Source organism: Filicampus tigris, chromosome 4, assembly GCF_054856515.1.
Source record: "Filicampus tigris isolate MCC_2025a chromosome 4, RoL_Ftig_1.0, whole genome shotgun sequence".
NCBI classification, from domain to species: domain Eukaryota; kingdom Metazoa; phylum Chordata; class Actinopteri; order Syngnathiformes; family Syngnathidae; genus Filicampus; species Filicampus tigris.
This window is the reverse complement of record NC_141220.1, coordinates 9149954-9166366: the sequence shown is the minus strand read 5'-3', so window position 1 is coordinate 9166366 and position 16413 is coordinate 9149954. Positions and strand designations below refer to the sequence as shown.

At 39.0% G+C, this 16413-nt stretch overlaps 1 protein-coding gene across 4 annotated transcripts in view; it reads right to left on the bottom strand.

Moving 5' to 3' along the window:
- Window positions 1-4570: 4570 nt before the first annotated feature.
- Window positions 4571-16413, bottom strand: part of pdhx (pyruvate dehydrogenase complex component X) — a 40677-nt gene continuing 28834 nt past the window's right edge. For 3 of the 4 annotated variants that reach the window (XM_086029213.1, XM_086029215.1, XM_086029216.1), the window contains exons 7-11: window positions 14297-14444; window positions 12087-12145; window positions 9519-9677; window positions 6524-6588; window positions 4571-5350 (exon numbers count right to left, since the gene is read on the bottom strand). In XM_086029213.1, the coding sequence (XP_085885339.1) occupies window positions 5095-5350; window positions 6524-6588; window positions 9519-9677; window positions 12087-12145; window positions 14297-14444 (687 nt within the window). In that variant the 3' untranslated portion in view covers window positions 4571-5094. Of the gene's footprint in view, window positions 5351-6523; window positions 6589-9025; window positions 9193-9518; window positions 9678-12086; window positions 12146-14296; window positions 14445-16413 lie in introns of all 4 variants that reach the window. The other variant, XM_086029214.1, reaches the window with a different exon arrangement.

Here is a 16413-nt window from a genome sequence, read left to right as displayed (position 1 = left end):
ACAAATCAAATTTGATTTGATTTGAATATGAGTTAAGCAGCAAAAATCCACCCCTTTTTAGACATCCCAGGGGGGGCGGCCATTTTGTCACTTCTGTCGACTGAAAATTACATCACAACTACTCAGGGCTCAGGCAACGACCAATCACGGCTCAGCTTCAGCTTCAGAAAAGAGGTCAGCCGTGATTGGTCGTTACCCAGCTGGCTTCAGGCAGTAGGCGGGGTACACCCCGTATATACACACGTATGTACGCAGATATATATATAAACAGACATATACATATATGTATATATATATATATATATATATATATATATATATATATATGTCTGTTTATATATATATATATATATCTGCGTATACATGTATATATATATATATATATATATATATACATATATATATATATGTATACACTACTATATATATTACATATATATTACAAAAATATATATATATATATAAACATATACATATGTAAACATATACATATATACTGTATATATATAATGTACATATATGTATATACATACTGTATGTGTACGTATATACGTATATGTATACGTATATACGTATATGTATACGTATATACGTATATGTATACATATATAAGTATATATATCTATCTATCTATATATATATATATATATATATATATATATATATATATATATATATATATATATATGACTTTATACAGATTATTTTTAATGTATATGCATGCATGAGCTTTAACATAAAACCACTTGATGCAGTCTATCAAGCTGAATGCGTGACAACATGAGACATGCGCTCCATGTCTAAACCCAATTGAGCATCTATGGCAAGACTTGAAAATTGGTGTTCTGAGCGTGATCTTTTTTGCAATGAAGAATGAGAAAAATTTCAATGACTGCATTGAGACATTCCCCAAAAGAGTTGTAGTTGTAATTCCAGCGAAAGGTGGCTCTACAAATTATTGATGCAGAAGGATGAATAGCATAACACAGTTTTCAGATTTTCCTTTTTCGGAATTTTGAAATGTATGTATTATAACTGCTCAATCATGTGCGGCTTTGTGCTGGTGGGGATAAAATCTCCCCCCAAAAAACATACAAAAAAAACCCACTTCAGTTTGTGGCTGTAAGGTGAAAAATGTAAGAGTTCAAGGTTTTTTAATACTTTTTCAAGGCACGGTATGTGAACAGACAGACAGATGAGTCATGTGGCAAACAAATGTGATTGACTTGTGCTGGTCAATTTGCCTCACTTGGTCTTGCCGACCGGAAGTAGCCTACTGTGACTTCAAGTGTGAAAAATAAGTGCATTTTTTCCAAATTGTTTCATTGTACAGAATTACAGATTCGTCTGGAATATGATCCATATTTCAGTCATCACAATACCATGGTTAGCAGAGCTTGTAGTGAGTAAAAATGTTCAATATTTTCTACTTAATGTCGCCTACAATAATCGCAGAGCAACTGGGCATGAACGCCTTTATTACTTGTCATTCATGACATGGTTAAAGTTTTGCTTGGCTAAAGAGTGTCCTTAACTGCTGCAACTGTGTCTTGGTCTGACTGAGTATGACTGGACTAAGACTAGGCTTTGAGCAATGACAGCAAAGCAAGAGCCTCGCTTGGGTTTGACTGCTGGGACAGCATGTTTGGACAGTGTCATAGAACACTGTATAGCCAACAGGAATGCCCTGCGTCATAAGCCCCCTGGCCCCAATTTCGGTCACTCTGAATCAGCATAGGCAGTGTAAACCTTGACCATTTGATTCATAAAACACATGCATTTAAATACAATACATAATGTGTCATGGAGGACTGTGTGTGATGAAAATGACGCATTGCCATTACAAAAAAAAGGTGTACTGTTTGTGAGTGGAAAATGGACTAAGCAGAGGAAATCCTTCCGACAATGGTTGAACAAACATTGCGCGTGGGATCACGCGGATGAGGGAAAGGCTCCCACCATTCCTGGGGCAGTGTGATCAGTCACAAAGTCTATTCAGAGAGGGAATACACTTGAACACTTTTACTAAGGTCTCAGTATGATGAAGTGCAGCGCATACCAATATAATCTTCAAACATCTTTATTTATTTATATTTTATATATTATTTATGTCTATATTTATTAATACATGTACCACAGCCTTTTATTGTTTTTGTTTTATTTATTGTATTGTAAAGTGCGTTTGTTACAGCCCCAGCTGTTATGAAATGCGCTATATAAATAAAATTGTATTGTATAATTACACCTATCAATGTGCTGGCTGAAATTGAGCCTTATCATTTAAAATATATTTTTTCAAACAGCCATTAAATTGGATCTTTCTTGCCAATCAGTTGATGCGCAGTCAAGACTCATCTTTTGGACCTCCTGCACTTGGTAAATCATCACTTGACTTGAAACACATCCAATATTGGCACAACAGCCTGCCAAAGCAACTGCTTCCACACTGCTCCATGCTGTGTGACCATGAGTGTGACCTATACTGCTCGCTGAGCCCTACAAGATATTTGGTTCATCAAAAATATCTGCCAGAACAAACCTGGTGGTATTCCTCTTTGATATTTATCCAGATTTCCTTCTGCAACAAAAAAAAATGTCAGAATTGTCTCAAGCCGATCTATCCATTCAATAGCAGATGGGAAATATAGCTTTTAGTTTTAAAACGGGAAAACGTGTAAACTTTCCCCACAAAGAGACTTTGTTTCAATACAAACGCCTCATTATTCAGAGTGTAGGGCATGAGACTTTTATTAGCTGCTGGTAGCTACAGGCAGCAGCTTCATCATGTTTCGAAAATTGTCCTGTTCCAAATTCTTTTACTTCGCTGTTAAAGTGTGTCATGTGTTATAATGTACGAGTAAAAATACTTTCAGTTTAGAACTGTTTTGCCTCTATAGTTCATTTAGCCAAGATCTTCGTAACATCTCTTTGATGCAATGCAGCAATATTGTACATTGTAATAAGTACGACAGCAACATGACATAGGTTGAGGTCAACCCAAAAATGTTCTTTACAGTAATATGTTCTATACAACTCCACTAGTCCAAACACAACATTCAGATTAATATTGCATCTGTGGAATATAAATTAAGCAGCAAAATCCACCCATTATTAGACATCTCAGGGGGCGGGCATATTGACACTTTCTATTAACTGAAAATGACATCAAAGTTGCGCAGGGCTCAGGTAACGACCAATCACAGTTCACCTCTTTTCTGAAGCTGAGCCATGATTGGTTGTTACCTAAGCCCTGGGAAACTGTGATACTATTTTCAGTTGACAGCAAGTGACAAAATGGCCGCCGCCTGACATGGACAAAAATGGGTGGATTTTACTGTTTAACTCATGTATGAGTTAAGCAACAAAATCACGGCTCAGCTGAGACATGATTGGTACTTACCTGAGCCCTCAGAAACTGCGATGTCATTTTCAGTCGATGGTAAGTGGCAAAATGACCGCCCCCTGAGATGGCTAAATAGGGTGGATTTTGCTGCTTAAACTCATGTTCCACAAACCCCAATATCAATCCGAATGCTGTGTTTGGACTAGTGGAGGCGCATACAACATATTATTGTAAAAAACATTTTGGGGTTGATTTCCCCTATAAGTACAGACTGTGTCAATTAAAATATATATATCTTTCAAGCTTTTAAGGTAAACTCTTTTATTGTATTTGTGGGACACATTTGTGTCAGTCTGCATTTGACCTGATCACTGGATCATCTGAGGTGTCATATCTCTAGCTAGCAGCAGACCGGCAGCGCACACATCGTGCACTAGCGCTGGATTAGGAGTTCAATACAGCTCGCTCACCAAGGAATAAATGTGATTTTTAACATACAATGAAACTGAGATGAAAAATAGATAATTCATGCTGTGAAGAAACGATCTCTGCGGTTGGCTTGAGGCAAGAAGCCAATTTTTTCTTTTGAACAAACAATACATTAGCTATACTTGAAAAAAGGCAATTTGGTTCGGTCAGATTTCATCAAATAAAGTATCACAAATTCAGCTTTATTGAGTGTTTGTGACTCAAATTCTGTTTACCATGTTTTTCAACACTTGACCAACTTTCTGTTTGTGCATTCTGATTTGACCACAATAAACAAACAACAAATGTGCATGCAGCATGTGAAGTCTTCGGGCGCCCAGGGTAGAATGGTAGCAATCAAAGTGATTTTCCCAAGAGCAGTGGTCATAAGATCATTAACCAGTCACTCTTTTGTCTTATCAAACAGGCAACGAGAGTATGGCCCAGTCTAATATCACGGTGTTGCCCATATTGGGGTATAGTCCAATAATCGTCACTCCACCTATTAATGCAGATCTGTACATGACAGCTGTTCGGTGCACTTGGGGCAAATAAACATCTGCTGGCGTCGGCTAACCGGTATGTTTGCCACAGGAAATTATCCTAATTGGCTTCTATGAATTTATTCTCCTTGACGCATTCTCTTGGTATTCTAATTAAAACACACAAACACATCTGTGGTTTCGTTGTTGTGCTAAACTGACATGGTGGACAGATATTTTGTAAAGACAAACATGATGAAATGATTCCCAAAATACATTAACAGTCAATCAAATGACTTTTTATTTGCATGTTAAAGCATCTCGCTTAAAACTCATTGCAATATGTTTTCATGAGGGACTTTGGAATTAGTTAACGTCATAATTACAATGAGTTTGCTTTTTTTTCTTAACATTAAATTATTGAATTCTGAATGTAACAGGAAATGTCTCAAGTGGGTGTAATAAATATTACGAGGAAATTTAAATAATGTTTACAGTACTATTTATGTTATGTTTAGAGATGTTTACAGTGTACAGACAAATTACAACTGACACCTGTACTAGATGTAGATGTATACACACAACCAAGTGGTGTGAGGAAGGAACTATTCAAACCGGCAGTTGGAAATATTCCTCAATAACTAACAGAAGCTCAATTTGACTCTTCAATCACAAAGCCTGGTGAGTCCCAACGACCACAAAGGAGAGCCTGCGCTTAATTTGAAACAGACTAATGAGGCAAAGGGGGGGATATGTCACGCAAGTGTGTCTTTGCTTTATCTAATTAGCATTCTGCATATTTCAGGCCAAAGCCATGCGCTGAGGTTCCTCTAAGTTGGCGCGAAATCTTTCAAGAAATCGCGAGGCAAGTTCGTCATCAACAAGCCGTCCGTCACTTGACAAGGTGACGGTCATCAGCTGTTGGGTACGCAGGGTCTGATTGTCCTCACACAGACTTAATTCGGCCCTGGAGGTCCCGACGGCGAGGATGCAAGCCTGTGGAGGGTTGATCACAGCGCTGAAGCCACTGATGCCAAACATCCCCAGGTTGGATATACTGAGAGAAATGTAGAATATGGAGAAATACAAGAGGCAGTGAATATACTTGGAGAAAAAACTACAAAACAAACAACACCGTACAACTGGGGGAAAAAAAAATCGATAAACTCAATATAAAAAAAATACAAACATTGAACAAAAGACAAAATTTTAAAAACAAAACAAAAACATCAGCAGCGTCTCATGCTGGGTTGAAAACTAAAGAATGAAAATCGGGTTTGATGCCAATTTTAAAAATAATATACACTGCATTATATCAATTAGAACAGCAAATGTAAAAAAAAACAAAAAACGATGGTTGTAGACGACAACAATGTGCAAATAACGCGCTATGTATTTATTTGGCGCTGTCTTTTTCTCTCAAAACTTCCTCGTCTCCCACTGGCTGTATGCCTTGTCTGTGACGCACATGCGCAGTCGTGGTAATCCGGGTCATCCGGAAACAGAAGAATTTCGGGTCATGCAGGGTCACGGTTAACCCATGTATGCAACCAAGTCCGAAATTTCGGGCGCGTTTCACCCAAAAATACTTAACACGATGCAAACCTCCCTTTCATGGCAGCACAGCGTTGATAAACAAGCATTTAAAAAGGAAGCATGTTGTGGCTAATGCCCAATTCAATTGATTAACATGGACCGTGGCGTCTTTAAGATAGCATTAGCACACACTGGATACCGTGTGTGTTTGATGTAAGGCAACATCTTGTTTGGTACATTAACATATTGTAGCGTCTACTACGGATTACGGAGGCATTTCAAATATTCAAATATTTAGACAATTTTTTTTCTCAACTTATCGCCCTCCGATAAGTGCTCTGATGTTCACAGTGAGTACAAGACCAACCCCACAGCCCAGTTCCGGCTTTGCCTTAATGAGAGTGTTGCCCCAAAGAACGCACGCACATCTCAGGAGGGCACCAAGCATTCCATCTCCACAGGTATTCATTGCTCCCGGCTGACATGGAAATCCATTTTATCACAAAATGACACCATTAAACTCATCTCCAAATTTTCTGTAAATGATGAACTGATGGCCCATGTCGCCCACCTCAACATTTGATTCAAACTTGAGGATTTATGACATGATGAGTGCATAATACATAAGATTAGACATACATAAAACACATTTGATCGTGTCAAGTAGTTTTCTTTGTCTTTGTCTTTGTTTTACCTGAATGAGCCTCCCTGGTACTCTTCAGGTAAAAGTTTTCCATCTCGAGCCTTCTGGGCCAATGCCTATGAAGCACACATTATTTGTCATTTTTAGACCACTGAGCTCTACATAACAAATCAATCAACTATTTATGAAGTGTGTCACAAAGTAGACACTGTGCACTTAAAACAATTAATAACAAAATACCAAATGTGTAAGAACACTATGCAAGTTAAATAGGCGGATTTCCTTGACAATAATATGAGTGAAGATTAAATAACTAAAGCTATGTTGCTTCTGGATAATCACTTTTAATTGTATGGCTACCCAAAGAACCGTGACAAAAAACTTGTTTTACAAAACGACAAAAAAAAAAAAAAAGAAAAAGAAAATGAACACAAACAGGAACATGGTGTTCGAAAAACAATGAACTGTCCAATAGCAGCCTTTGAGACAAATGGAAACCATCAGCTTGTGTCTTGCTAAAATGAGGAAATGAAACTGACATGAGCCAGAGAGGAAGATGAGGCATCTGGCAAACAAAACAAACACATGACTGTGGCCGGGGTTTTATGGCAAACCGTGACTGAGTGGAGAAACCTTGGAGAAAGCACAATACATCAAAGAGTGTGGGGCTATGGGATTGCTTCGGATCAAAGAATATGTGCGCATACTGTTGTTTGTTTTCTTTTGGGACAATTTCACTACTTGAAATTGGTACTAACACTAGTTCCATTCCATTGAAGAGTGTTTTGCTTCTGAGGCATAATTCTCATAACGTCCTGTCCTGCAAGATCTTGAAATATCTCATAAAATGTTCTCACTCCCCGCAGTTGACCCCGCCCCGGAGCACGGTGGCACCCGGCCTCGAAAGGGTTGGGACGATAGAGGTGCGGCGAGCCGCTTGGGCTTCGGTCTCCGCCGCACCCCCAAGGAAGCGGGAGAGTGCTTGCTGTGCCTTCCACTCGAACGGGCCCCCCCAACGATGATTGCTCTACGTGGTGTATGCCGGCTGCGTCGCGCCGTCCGGCCCGGGACCGTCCCACGAGCGGGCAATAGGGGTCCCCGTTGATGTCATTGGATCCGCCCTAGTTGAGAGGTTCCGGATCGGGCTCGGCAGGGTTGTCCGGGAAACCCCCAATACGGGTCCTTTGTCGAACCAGCACTTGTCGCTGTGGCTACTGGAGGCATTGTCACATGACTTGGAAACGCAAAAACTGTCTTTCTATTACACTTTTGTGATATACTTCTATATGGACATCTCAAAAACCAACTCAGAGAGTGTGAAAACCTTTTGGTGGTATTTGAGAGGTTTTACGAAATGTCGGTGTTTCCATTACCAGTTTGCTATTGCGCAATTTGCATTTTGCGAATTTCTGAGGGCAATGGAAATCCAGCTATAGACATGATGCGATTTATACATTACATATGTTATACGCAAGAGCAGTCATTTATCAACACAATGTAAACTTTTAACCTGACGTATAAGCTTCGAAGATGAAAAATATTTTGTTGAGTTTGTAGTGATTTACCTGTACAACTCTAGAATATGAGAGATCTGGAGGGAGTGCAGCATTACTCTTGCATATCAATCATTTGAGCTATGCAGGCTGATGTTTCATTTTTTATTTGTGCATATTAAAGTGTTAAAATGTCCAGACTACATGGTGCACATGATTAAAAGCCGCAACTGCTCAATTTAGCCATACATTTAGCTGTTGCACTATGCCGTATGTTCAATAAACAAGCAAACAATGTAGTGTAGGGCGTTTATAAATACTCTTCGGTGGACTAAAACCCAATTCTCTGTGAACGCTCCCCTCATAACTCCTGTCCCTACTCCATATGTCATCACCGTGCATTTTAACGCCTCACTCTTCGCGTGTGGCCAGTTTCAATAAAAGATTTTGTCATCCAAGCCTCCCACTGATTTATGCAAATGATTGATATGAATATTCGGGATGAGCGTGGACTCCGACAGTTTTATTGGTCTACTGTGACGTGTTCAGTAATTTCATTGGTCAGATGTGATGAGACTATCAGTAAACCTGTTGGTAGCATAAAGCTGCTACAGTATACTATACAATACACCTTTATTTAGTAAAAATCTGTGAATTAACCACGTCACATTTAAAGATGCAGTGTTCAAAGCATAGGGAAAAAGCAGCATTTTATAATCTGGAAATTATGGCATTCAACATTTAAACTTTTAATGTATCAAGGCTTATGTACATACGTTTTAACTAACGGGACATTATAAGCAAATGTTGCTGGGAAAGGGGTTAAGATCTTAATTAAAGAAATTCCAAAATGTTATTATAAGGACATAAGGACAAGGCACAGTCTTATAACCATATAATTCACTATGAATGAGCATTCTAAGTAAAGCTTTTGATCTGTGAACAGTACCATTGACAGAGTTATAGGTTGTTACAACGGTTGAATTTTGGTATGTAATCTTAAAAGACAAAAACCTTCTGAAATGTTTCTCAACCCAAGTAATTGATAATGTGTTGGTACCTGTCGCCTGAGGTAGCGTGTACTCCGTTACCACTCACTGATGGTGTGAATGCGAGTGTGAATAGTTGTTCATCTACTGTATATGTGCACTGCGAATGGTGACCTGTCCAAGGTGTAGTCCGCCTTTCACCCAAAGCCAACTGGGATAGGGTCCAGCACTCCGCGACCTTAAGATGGATAAGCGGTATTGAATATGGATGCATGGCTGTTTGCTAACAGCTGAGTATTGTGTTCATAAATTTTGGACCAAGCGATTGCCTGTGAACTGAGCTTTGATTTATTTGGTTTCCATCTGTATGGAGAGAAGACCAAACAAAGGCACAAAAAAAAAAAACACATGCTCAACAAATGTAAATGACAACCACTCTCAAGACAACCGAGCCAAGACAACGAAAACACAATCGTACAAATCGCACAAAGATCTATGTACGGTATATAGCACCCCAATGACTGTAGGCAATAAGGTAACAGTAATTCAGATTCAGACTTGTACCTTTGCGTTAGTGGAAATCTCATGAACTCCTTTGTTTGCAGCATCTCTGATGATGGGGGTAATGAGGCCTTTGTCAGTTGCAACAGCAATTGAAATGTGAATAGAGTCAAGTGCTCGGGGTCCATCATCTGACCACGTCACATTCACATCTGGTAGCTCCTATCAGCACAAATTCACGAGCAGTGTCACAACAATGGCAATCAAATTGTCAGTTGACTTAATCCTAATTTGGCTGCAGGCCCTCTGGAAAACATGAAAATCTCTACAGAGTACAGTCAAACCTCTCAGTTGGGCACACACAGATTGAAATATTCTTGGAATGTATTTATTTAAAGAAAATATATACAACCCTAACCCAGTGCTTCTCATTTATTTTCTGTTACGCCCCCCCTAGCAAGAAGAAAACAATTCGCGACCCCCACCCCACCTCCCAGTCTCCGCCGCAACTATGAATAATAGCATTTGCCTATAAAATAGTTATAGATACACCTCTGCATAGTATTGTATCCTTGTTAACATACTGTCAAAGAAAAGATTTTAAGTGCATCAATTTGCCTGAAATTCAAAAAATAATGATATCCTTGTTTAAGATGTAAACATTTTTGACGGACTTATTGCACCATTTGCTGCTGAAAATAAAATTAAACAAAATCGATGAATAATAACAAATTCAAATTAACTTCAGCAACATCAACTCCGGAGCACAATATATAAAAACAAACAAAACAAAAATGAATAAAACCATTTGTGCTGATTTTTTTATTTTTTTTTAATCAAAATGAGGAAGCCAAAATTAATGGCTACAATGAGCACGTTTTGCAGCGCACAGCTTCTCAAAGTGAGGTTTGAAGCATGATGCAACTCTCAGCTCCTGCTCAATGTTTAGCTGGGACCTGCACTTGGTCTTCAGTGCAGCAACAGCACCTTAATTTATTTGGCTTCATGCTGTCCGCTGCCAGCATTTTTAGACACAGCAAACACACCGGTCTTTCGTCGCCTCCCACTGTAGTCACAGTGAAGCCAAGCGCTACATAATGCTTCGTCATATTTGCGCGTCTTTGCTTTCGGGTGACTTTCTTTTGAATCATTATCTTCGTTTCGCTCCGCCTTTCTTTTCAACCCTGTTATAAATGTCTTCATGTTGTCTAAGGGTTTGTTTACTGCACTTCACATCGCCAGCTCATTGCAAAACAAACCTACACCGTGGAGTTAATAGTTGCTGCGCACAATGGGCAATTAGAGCGCCATTGCCACCTGCTGGAGTGGATGTGCAATTACACGTTATTGTAGTACGGCGGAAAAAAAGCATGTTCCCCAGGGTCACACGCACCCCCCTCAGCTTCGCACCGCGCCCCCCCAGGTGGACCCGCCCACTATTTGAGAAGCACTGCCCTAACCCAAACTCCACAAAGGAAGGCCGGACGTGCCAACCAGTCGACCACCGTGCAGCCCGGATTGTCGTTTTTGCAATGTAAATATGCGAATAAAGGCGGGTTAAATAACACGATGTTGATTTTTGAATCAAGTTGATTGTCAATGGAGAAAGGTTTTCACCACAGCCTGCTGAGTTTGGGAAACTGCCCAAATCTGTAAATCAATTGTATCCTGCCCGTTAACACACTGTTGCGTTGTGATTGGTTTGTATTCAAGATCAGCGGGCTCGGAACAAGATGGATTCTCTGTCTTGTGTGAGCTCACAAATATCGCGAAAATTCATCTTGCAGGCAAGGATACCCCCCCCCCCTTCCTCCGCTTCGCTCTCAATATAGTCGCAGCCTTTGAGATTTGAAAATTGCAATTATATTGTGAATGCAATTAATTGTTCAGCCCTAGTTCAGACAAGTTCACTAACCTTGCGAACAGTTTCAGCTGTCATAACTTTGGCTAGCCCACAAGTGGATTTTTCCCTAAAGTAATAAGAAAATGCGGGTCAATAAAAACAAATCTATCTTACCCAATGTCAAGTTTTGTATAAAACTGGGGTCCCCATATGACAGTCAGTGCAGTATTTTCCATAGCAAGTATTGCAAAAGCTCCCTTTCTCTCTCTCTCTCTCCTCAGACACACTCGTTAAACATCGGAGATGGTTAGCGCATATCTTTTGTTTTTATTTCTTGATTAAACAGGCCTGGGGGTAATCAGATTTGGGTGTGGTCAGACAAAATGAACTGATCTTTCCCAAAAATGTGATTAGCCAAAGTTAATGCATGATTTAACAAGCGGACAAGTACTTTTTCCACACAGGGCTAGGAAGCCTTAAATAGTTTTTATGCTCTTGATGAATACAATCTCCATTAAAAACTAGCCATCCTTCCATTATTTTATGTTTACTTGGCTCATCTTTGATGCTTACATTTGTTTGATGATCTTAAACACTAAGTGGGGAAACTATGCTTTAAAAAAAAAAAAAAAATCCCAAGAGGTCATACTTTTTCACGGCACTGTCGCTCATTGTTGAGTATAATTGTCTGTTTGAACCACACTGTAAGTGTCAACAGACTAAAAAAGACAATTCTAGGAGCAAAACACTGTTAAGGACAGCAAGTGAAATCAATGAGCAATACTTACTTTAAGCGTAACAGCAACTGCCTTGATGATAAAATCATTCACAGAAACTTTGATCTGGTCTGAAAAGACAAAGAAACAGACTGTGAGTCACATCAATGTGACACAATGATAGCCAGACAGCTGGCGAGAGGCTGCCTAAGCGCTATGGCTTCGACGATGGTTGGCTGGTGTACAAGAAACTCACAAAAGGAGAGATTGTCAAAAACACACGAAGACACAAATACAACGCAAACTCCTGCATTAACTCATTCTATCCCAAAGACATATTTATGTCATTTCACAGAGGCTCTGAAAAAGTCTGGTACTGAATGAGTTAAACTAATATGCCAAACGATCAAAACTGCTCCACTCTCTCAACTAATATGTGACACCAGTAGGTGTTATGCATTTGCTGCCACTGGAGTCCATGAGTGCAGTCACAGATGGTTATGAATGCTGTGTGCAGCATGATGACTGACCTAACCGTGAAATTGCACGATCCTGAACAAAGACAGCCCAGCCCGCGATAACAACCGGACAGAAAATCCCTCAGTGCACACAGAGCACTTGTTACCGGTTCAGAATGGCCGCTCCATGTCCTCATTGATAGAGAATCACAGATATATTCTTTGTTCAAAAGCAGGCAATGCATTTTACCTGTTTTGTAAAAGGAAATTGAAAACTGCCCAAATCTGTAAATCAGCAGATTATATTTTAAGAGGAAATGGCAACGGAAGCAGACAAAAGTTTTCTGGTTGAAAGTCATCACATGCTTGGAAGGAAAGAACTTCATTCATTCACCAGACATTTAGAAAAAAATGTTCTTGAACCCTATTCATATTTTTATGAAGTGCAAAAAGTTATAGTTTTCATAATTTTTGTTTGCTAGTTTGTTGACAAGATTAGGCAAGAAAAAATAGTTAAGTGGTGACTGAGAACAAGCACACATGCCCGCCAAATTGTAGCCAGAGGAATTTCTTTTCTGTTTTTTCCATTTGAGTCAAAATGGAATTGGAAATGGAATTCATTCACCAGACATTTAGAAAAAAATGTTCTTGAACCCTATTTATATTTTTATGAAGTTTCTGGCAGTCACTGTGTTTTTCTTGAGTATACACATATTATTCACAGTACTGTGTATTGTGTGTGGCAACATATTGCAGCTTTAGACTAAAATACAAATTGCCAAATGCATTTATTTGAAGATTCTGTTTTCATCACACTCTCCAAAACACATCAATTGTTTCTGTTATTTTCAACATACAGTCTTGAAGTTGCTAAATGACAGCTACTCTAGTTTGCTGTTCCCAGTCTGCTGCTGTGCCTTTTGTTCTCAAGTACAGGATTTATTTTAGAATTGTATGTGTGTACTTGTTTTGGGATTTTGTTGGGCTTCCCGTATATTTGCTTTCCTTTTGTGTGTGACTTGATTGGGGAGTGGGTGCCTAAGTGTAAAAAGTTATAGTTTTCATAATTTTTGTTTGCTAGTTTGTTGACAAGATTAGGCAAGAAAAAATAGTTAAGTGATGACTGAGAACAAGCACACATGTCTGGCCAAATTGTAGCCAGAGGAATTTCTTTTCTATTTTTTCCATTTGAGTCAAAATGTAATTGGTCCCCACTAATCAAAATTTAAAATAAATGTATAAATAAAAAGAGCGGAAGTTCTTACACCATTTTCCATGAACCAGGAAATGGATGGCCTACTAATTTAAGAACAGATCAAACAATATACACAGGAAGGTTCAGTGAGAGATGCTTTTCAAATTCTTTGGCATTTTGGCTTTTTCTTTATCTTATTTTTTAGTTATTCTATCCCAATGACATATTGTTAGTTCACAATGGGTCTGAAAAAGTCTGGTACTAAATGACTTAATGTCATCATACTTTATTGATTAAATTCATGCTATAGTCACTAGGTGGTTTCAAATACAGCCAAATTAATTTCAATCAGTCTGACAAGCACCTTTGATTGTCTGTCATTGGCAAAATAAGTTTGTGTGGTGTGTGGAATGAGACTTCTGACTAGCGTGACCAAGCAGTTATGTGCCAGTGTTTCATTCAGTGCCACAGTCTGTTCTCTTTGTCAAATGAGCGGCCATGTGAAATCCTTCAAATTCTTATCTTCAAGGACAATAATTGATCATGATGATGATATTGTCAATTAAAGCGAAAATATGTTAATATACTGAGGTGATGCAGCATAAGTGTTCAGACAAGGGTCTTGTTACCTTTGGCTAAGTCTTGACGAAGCTTCATTACTGCAGCCATGTTACAGTCAACAGAGGCATAAGCATGGGGGATGCTGGTTTTGGACTGTGTTAGCCTTTGAGCGATCACGCGACGGACATTTGAGGCTGGAAGCTCTGTGAAAGTGCCCTGAGGAAAAAGATTGTATAAGTCAAGACGCTGTGAATTACTGTCCACATGGAAAATAGCACTTTGAGAGAGTCAACTAGGGAAAAAAGGCAACAAACACAATGATGTGCAGTCGAATGCTGACATAACTTAACTTTTATCAATTATAACATGGACCAGGTTAGGTAATTGACAACCCTGTTACAGTAAATTGATGGTAGCTCTGAACTAAAGATAGACTGATATGCTTTTTTCAGGGCCGATTCTGATTATTAGTAGTCAAGGAGGCCGATAACTGATATTTGGAGCCGATATTAATTTTCAGTAGAAAGGAAAATAGTGGCACCAAAATCTAAAAAAAAATTAAAACTCTTAACTTTGTTGAAGCATCTTTAAAGCGGAAGTCAACCCAAACATATTTTTTTCAAGAATATGTTCCCAGAAGTCCCACTTGTTGAAACACGGCATTCTGATTAATTTTGCAAAACGCACTCGTTTTTAGCCATCTCTGGGGGCGGCCATTTTGTTTTCTGTCGACTGAAAATGACATCACAACTGCTCACAACGACCAATCACGGCTCACCTGTTTTCTGAATCTGAGCCGCAACCAGAGATAGCTAAAAACGAGTGGATTAAGATTTATTCCACAAATGCAATATTTATCAGATTGCCCTGTTTCACCTAGTGGGCTTGCAGAGAACATTTTCTTGAAAAAAAATGTTTGCGTTGACTTCCCTTTTAAGCATGTTGATTTCATTATTACAAGAAATTTTTGAGAAGATTCATCTTTGTCATAAAAATTCTAACAAGTTCAGGGAGATAGCTCCATGTAGTTTTCTACAGTAAATGAAGATCTCCAAAATTTTAAAATGACAGAAATGTTAAACTTTCACATACATTTGTTTTGATTTCAACACCGTTTTAAATTGAATTATTAACGGGCCATCAGATTTTTAATAAAGTCTGATGCCGATATTCGTCACAACGCCAAATATCGGCGCCGATAATCGACCCGGCCTATAATCGGTCTATTTTTCATCAAAACATTTATTGATTTAGACTATTTACAGTCCCATTAGATTATATAGAAAAGTCATGTTTAAAAGAGTTCTACAGCTTGAAATAAAATAGCAAAATGGACATTGAAACCGAGCCAAGCGTGTCTGACACTGGCAAAGATATAGCGACACCACTAAACTTACGATCATTCAAGTAATGAACATACTGACTACTAACAGCCGCGTTAGCTAAAATGTTGTTTGCAATGCATAAAAGTTCTACTACACCTAAAATCAAGGTTGCACTATCCCCACAGCGTCAGTTTTCGTTCACTTGGTCTCTCGCTGTTCATTACATTTATTTTATGTGGACAAAATCCTTGTCCCCAGCTGCTATTTATGTGTGAGTATATCGAGAGAGGGTCTATTCCCAGTGCAAGCAGTTGCGCGGCAAATCCCCAGTCATGTGAGGAAAGGTGGGCATCTATTTGGGGTGCAGTGGCATGGGGAATCCCAAATCCAGCGGACTGAAGGTGGGCATCTTTCAGGCCAGTGGCAACGTAACAAAGCCTCACTATATGGAGCAATGAGCATATCCAAAGCAGGTAAAATAACGATAAACAGCCTTCTAGAACGTAACTTGTTCATAGGGCAGCGTATGCATCCCAAGCAAACACTCAACCATAAATTGGCAAACCCACAATGAATCATTAAACTGTAAAACGCACATACATTCAGACTAGTTCTGAAAGGAGTAGGGATACACAGATTATCGGCCGGGCCGATTACACAGGTTTAAAGTAAAGTGAGGCACGCATAAAAATCGTTGTTATAGCCTAATTTTGAGGTGCTGATTTCAGTTTAAAAGCCAATTTTGCTGTAAACCCTGCTGCAATGGACAAATCGCAAAATAAGCAGTCACTGTCTTATTTTTGAGAAAGAAGAGAAAGACATGGTTTAACAGCAACAAGGTGACCTTCAAATGTGTGGTC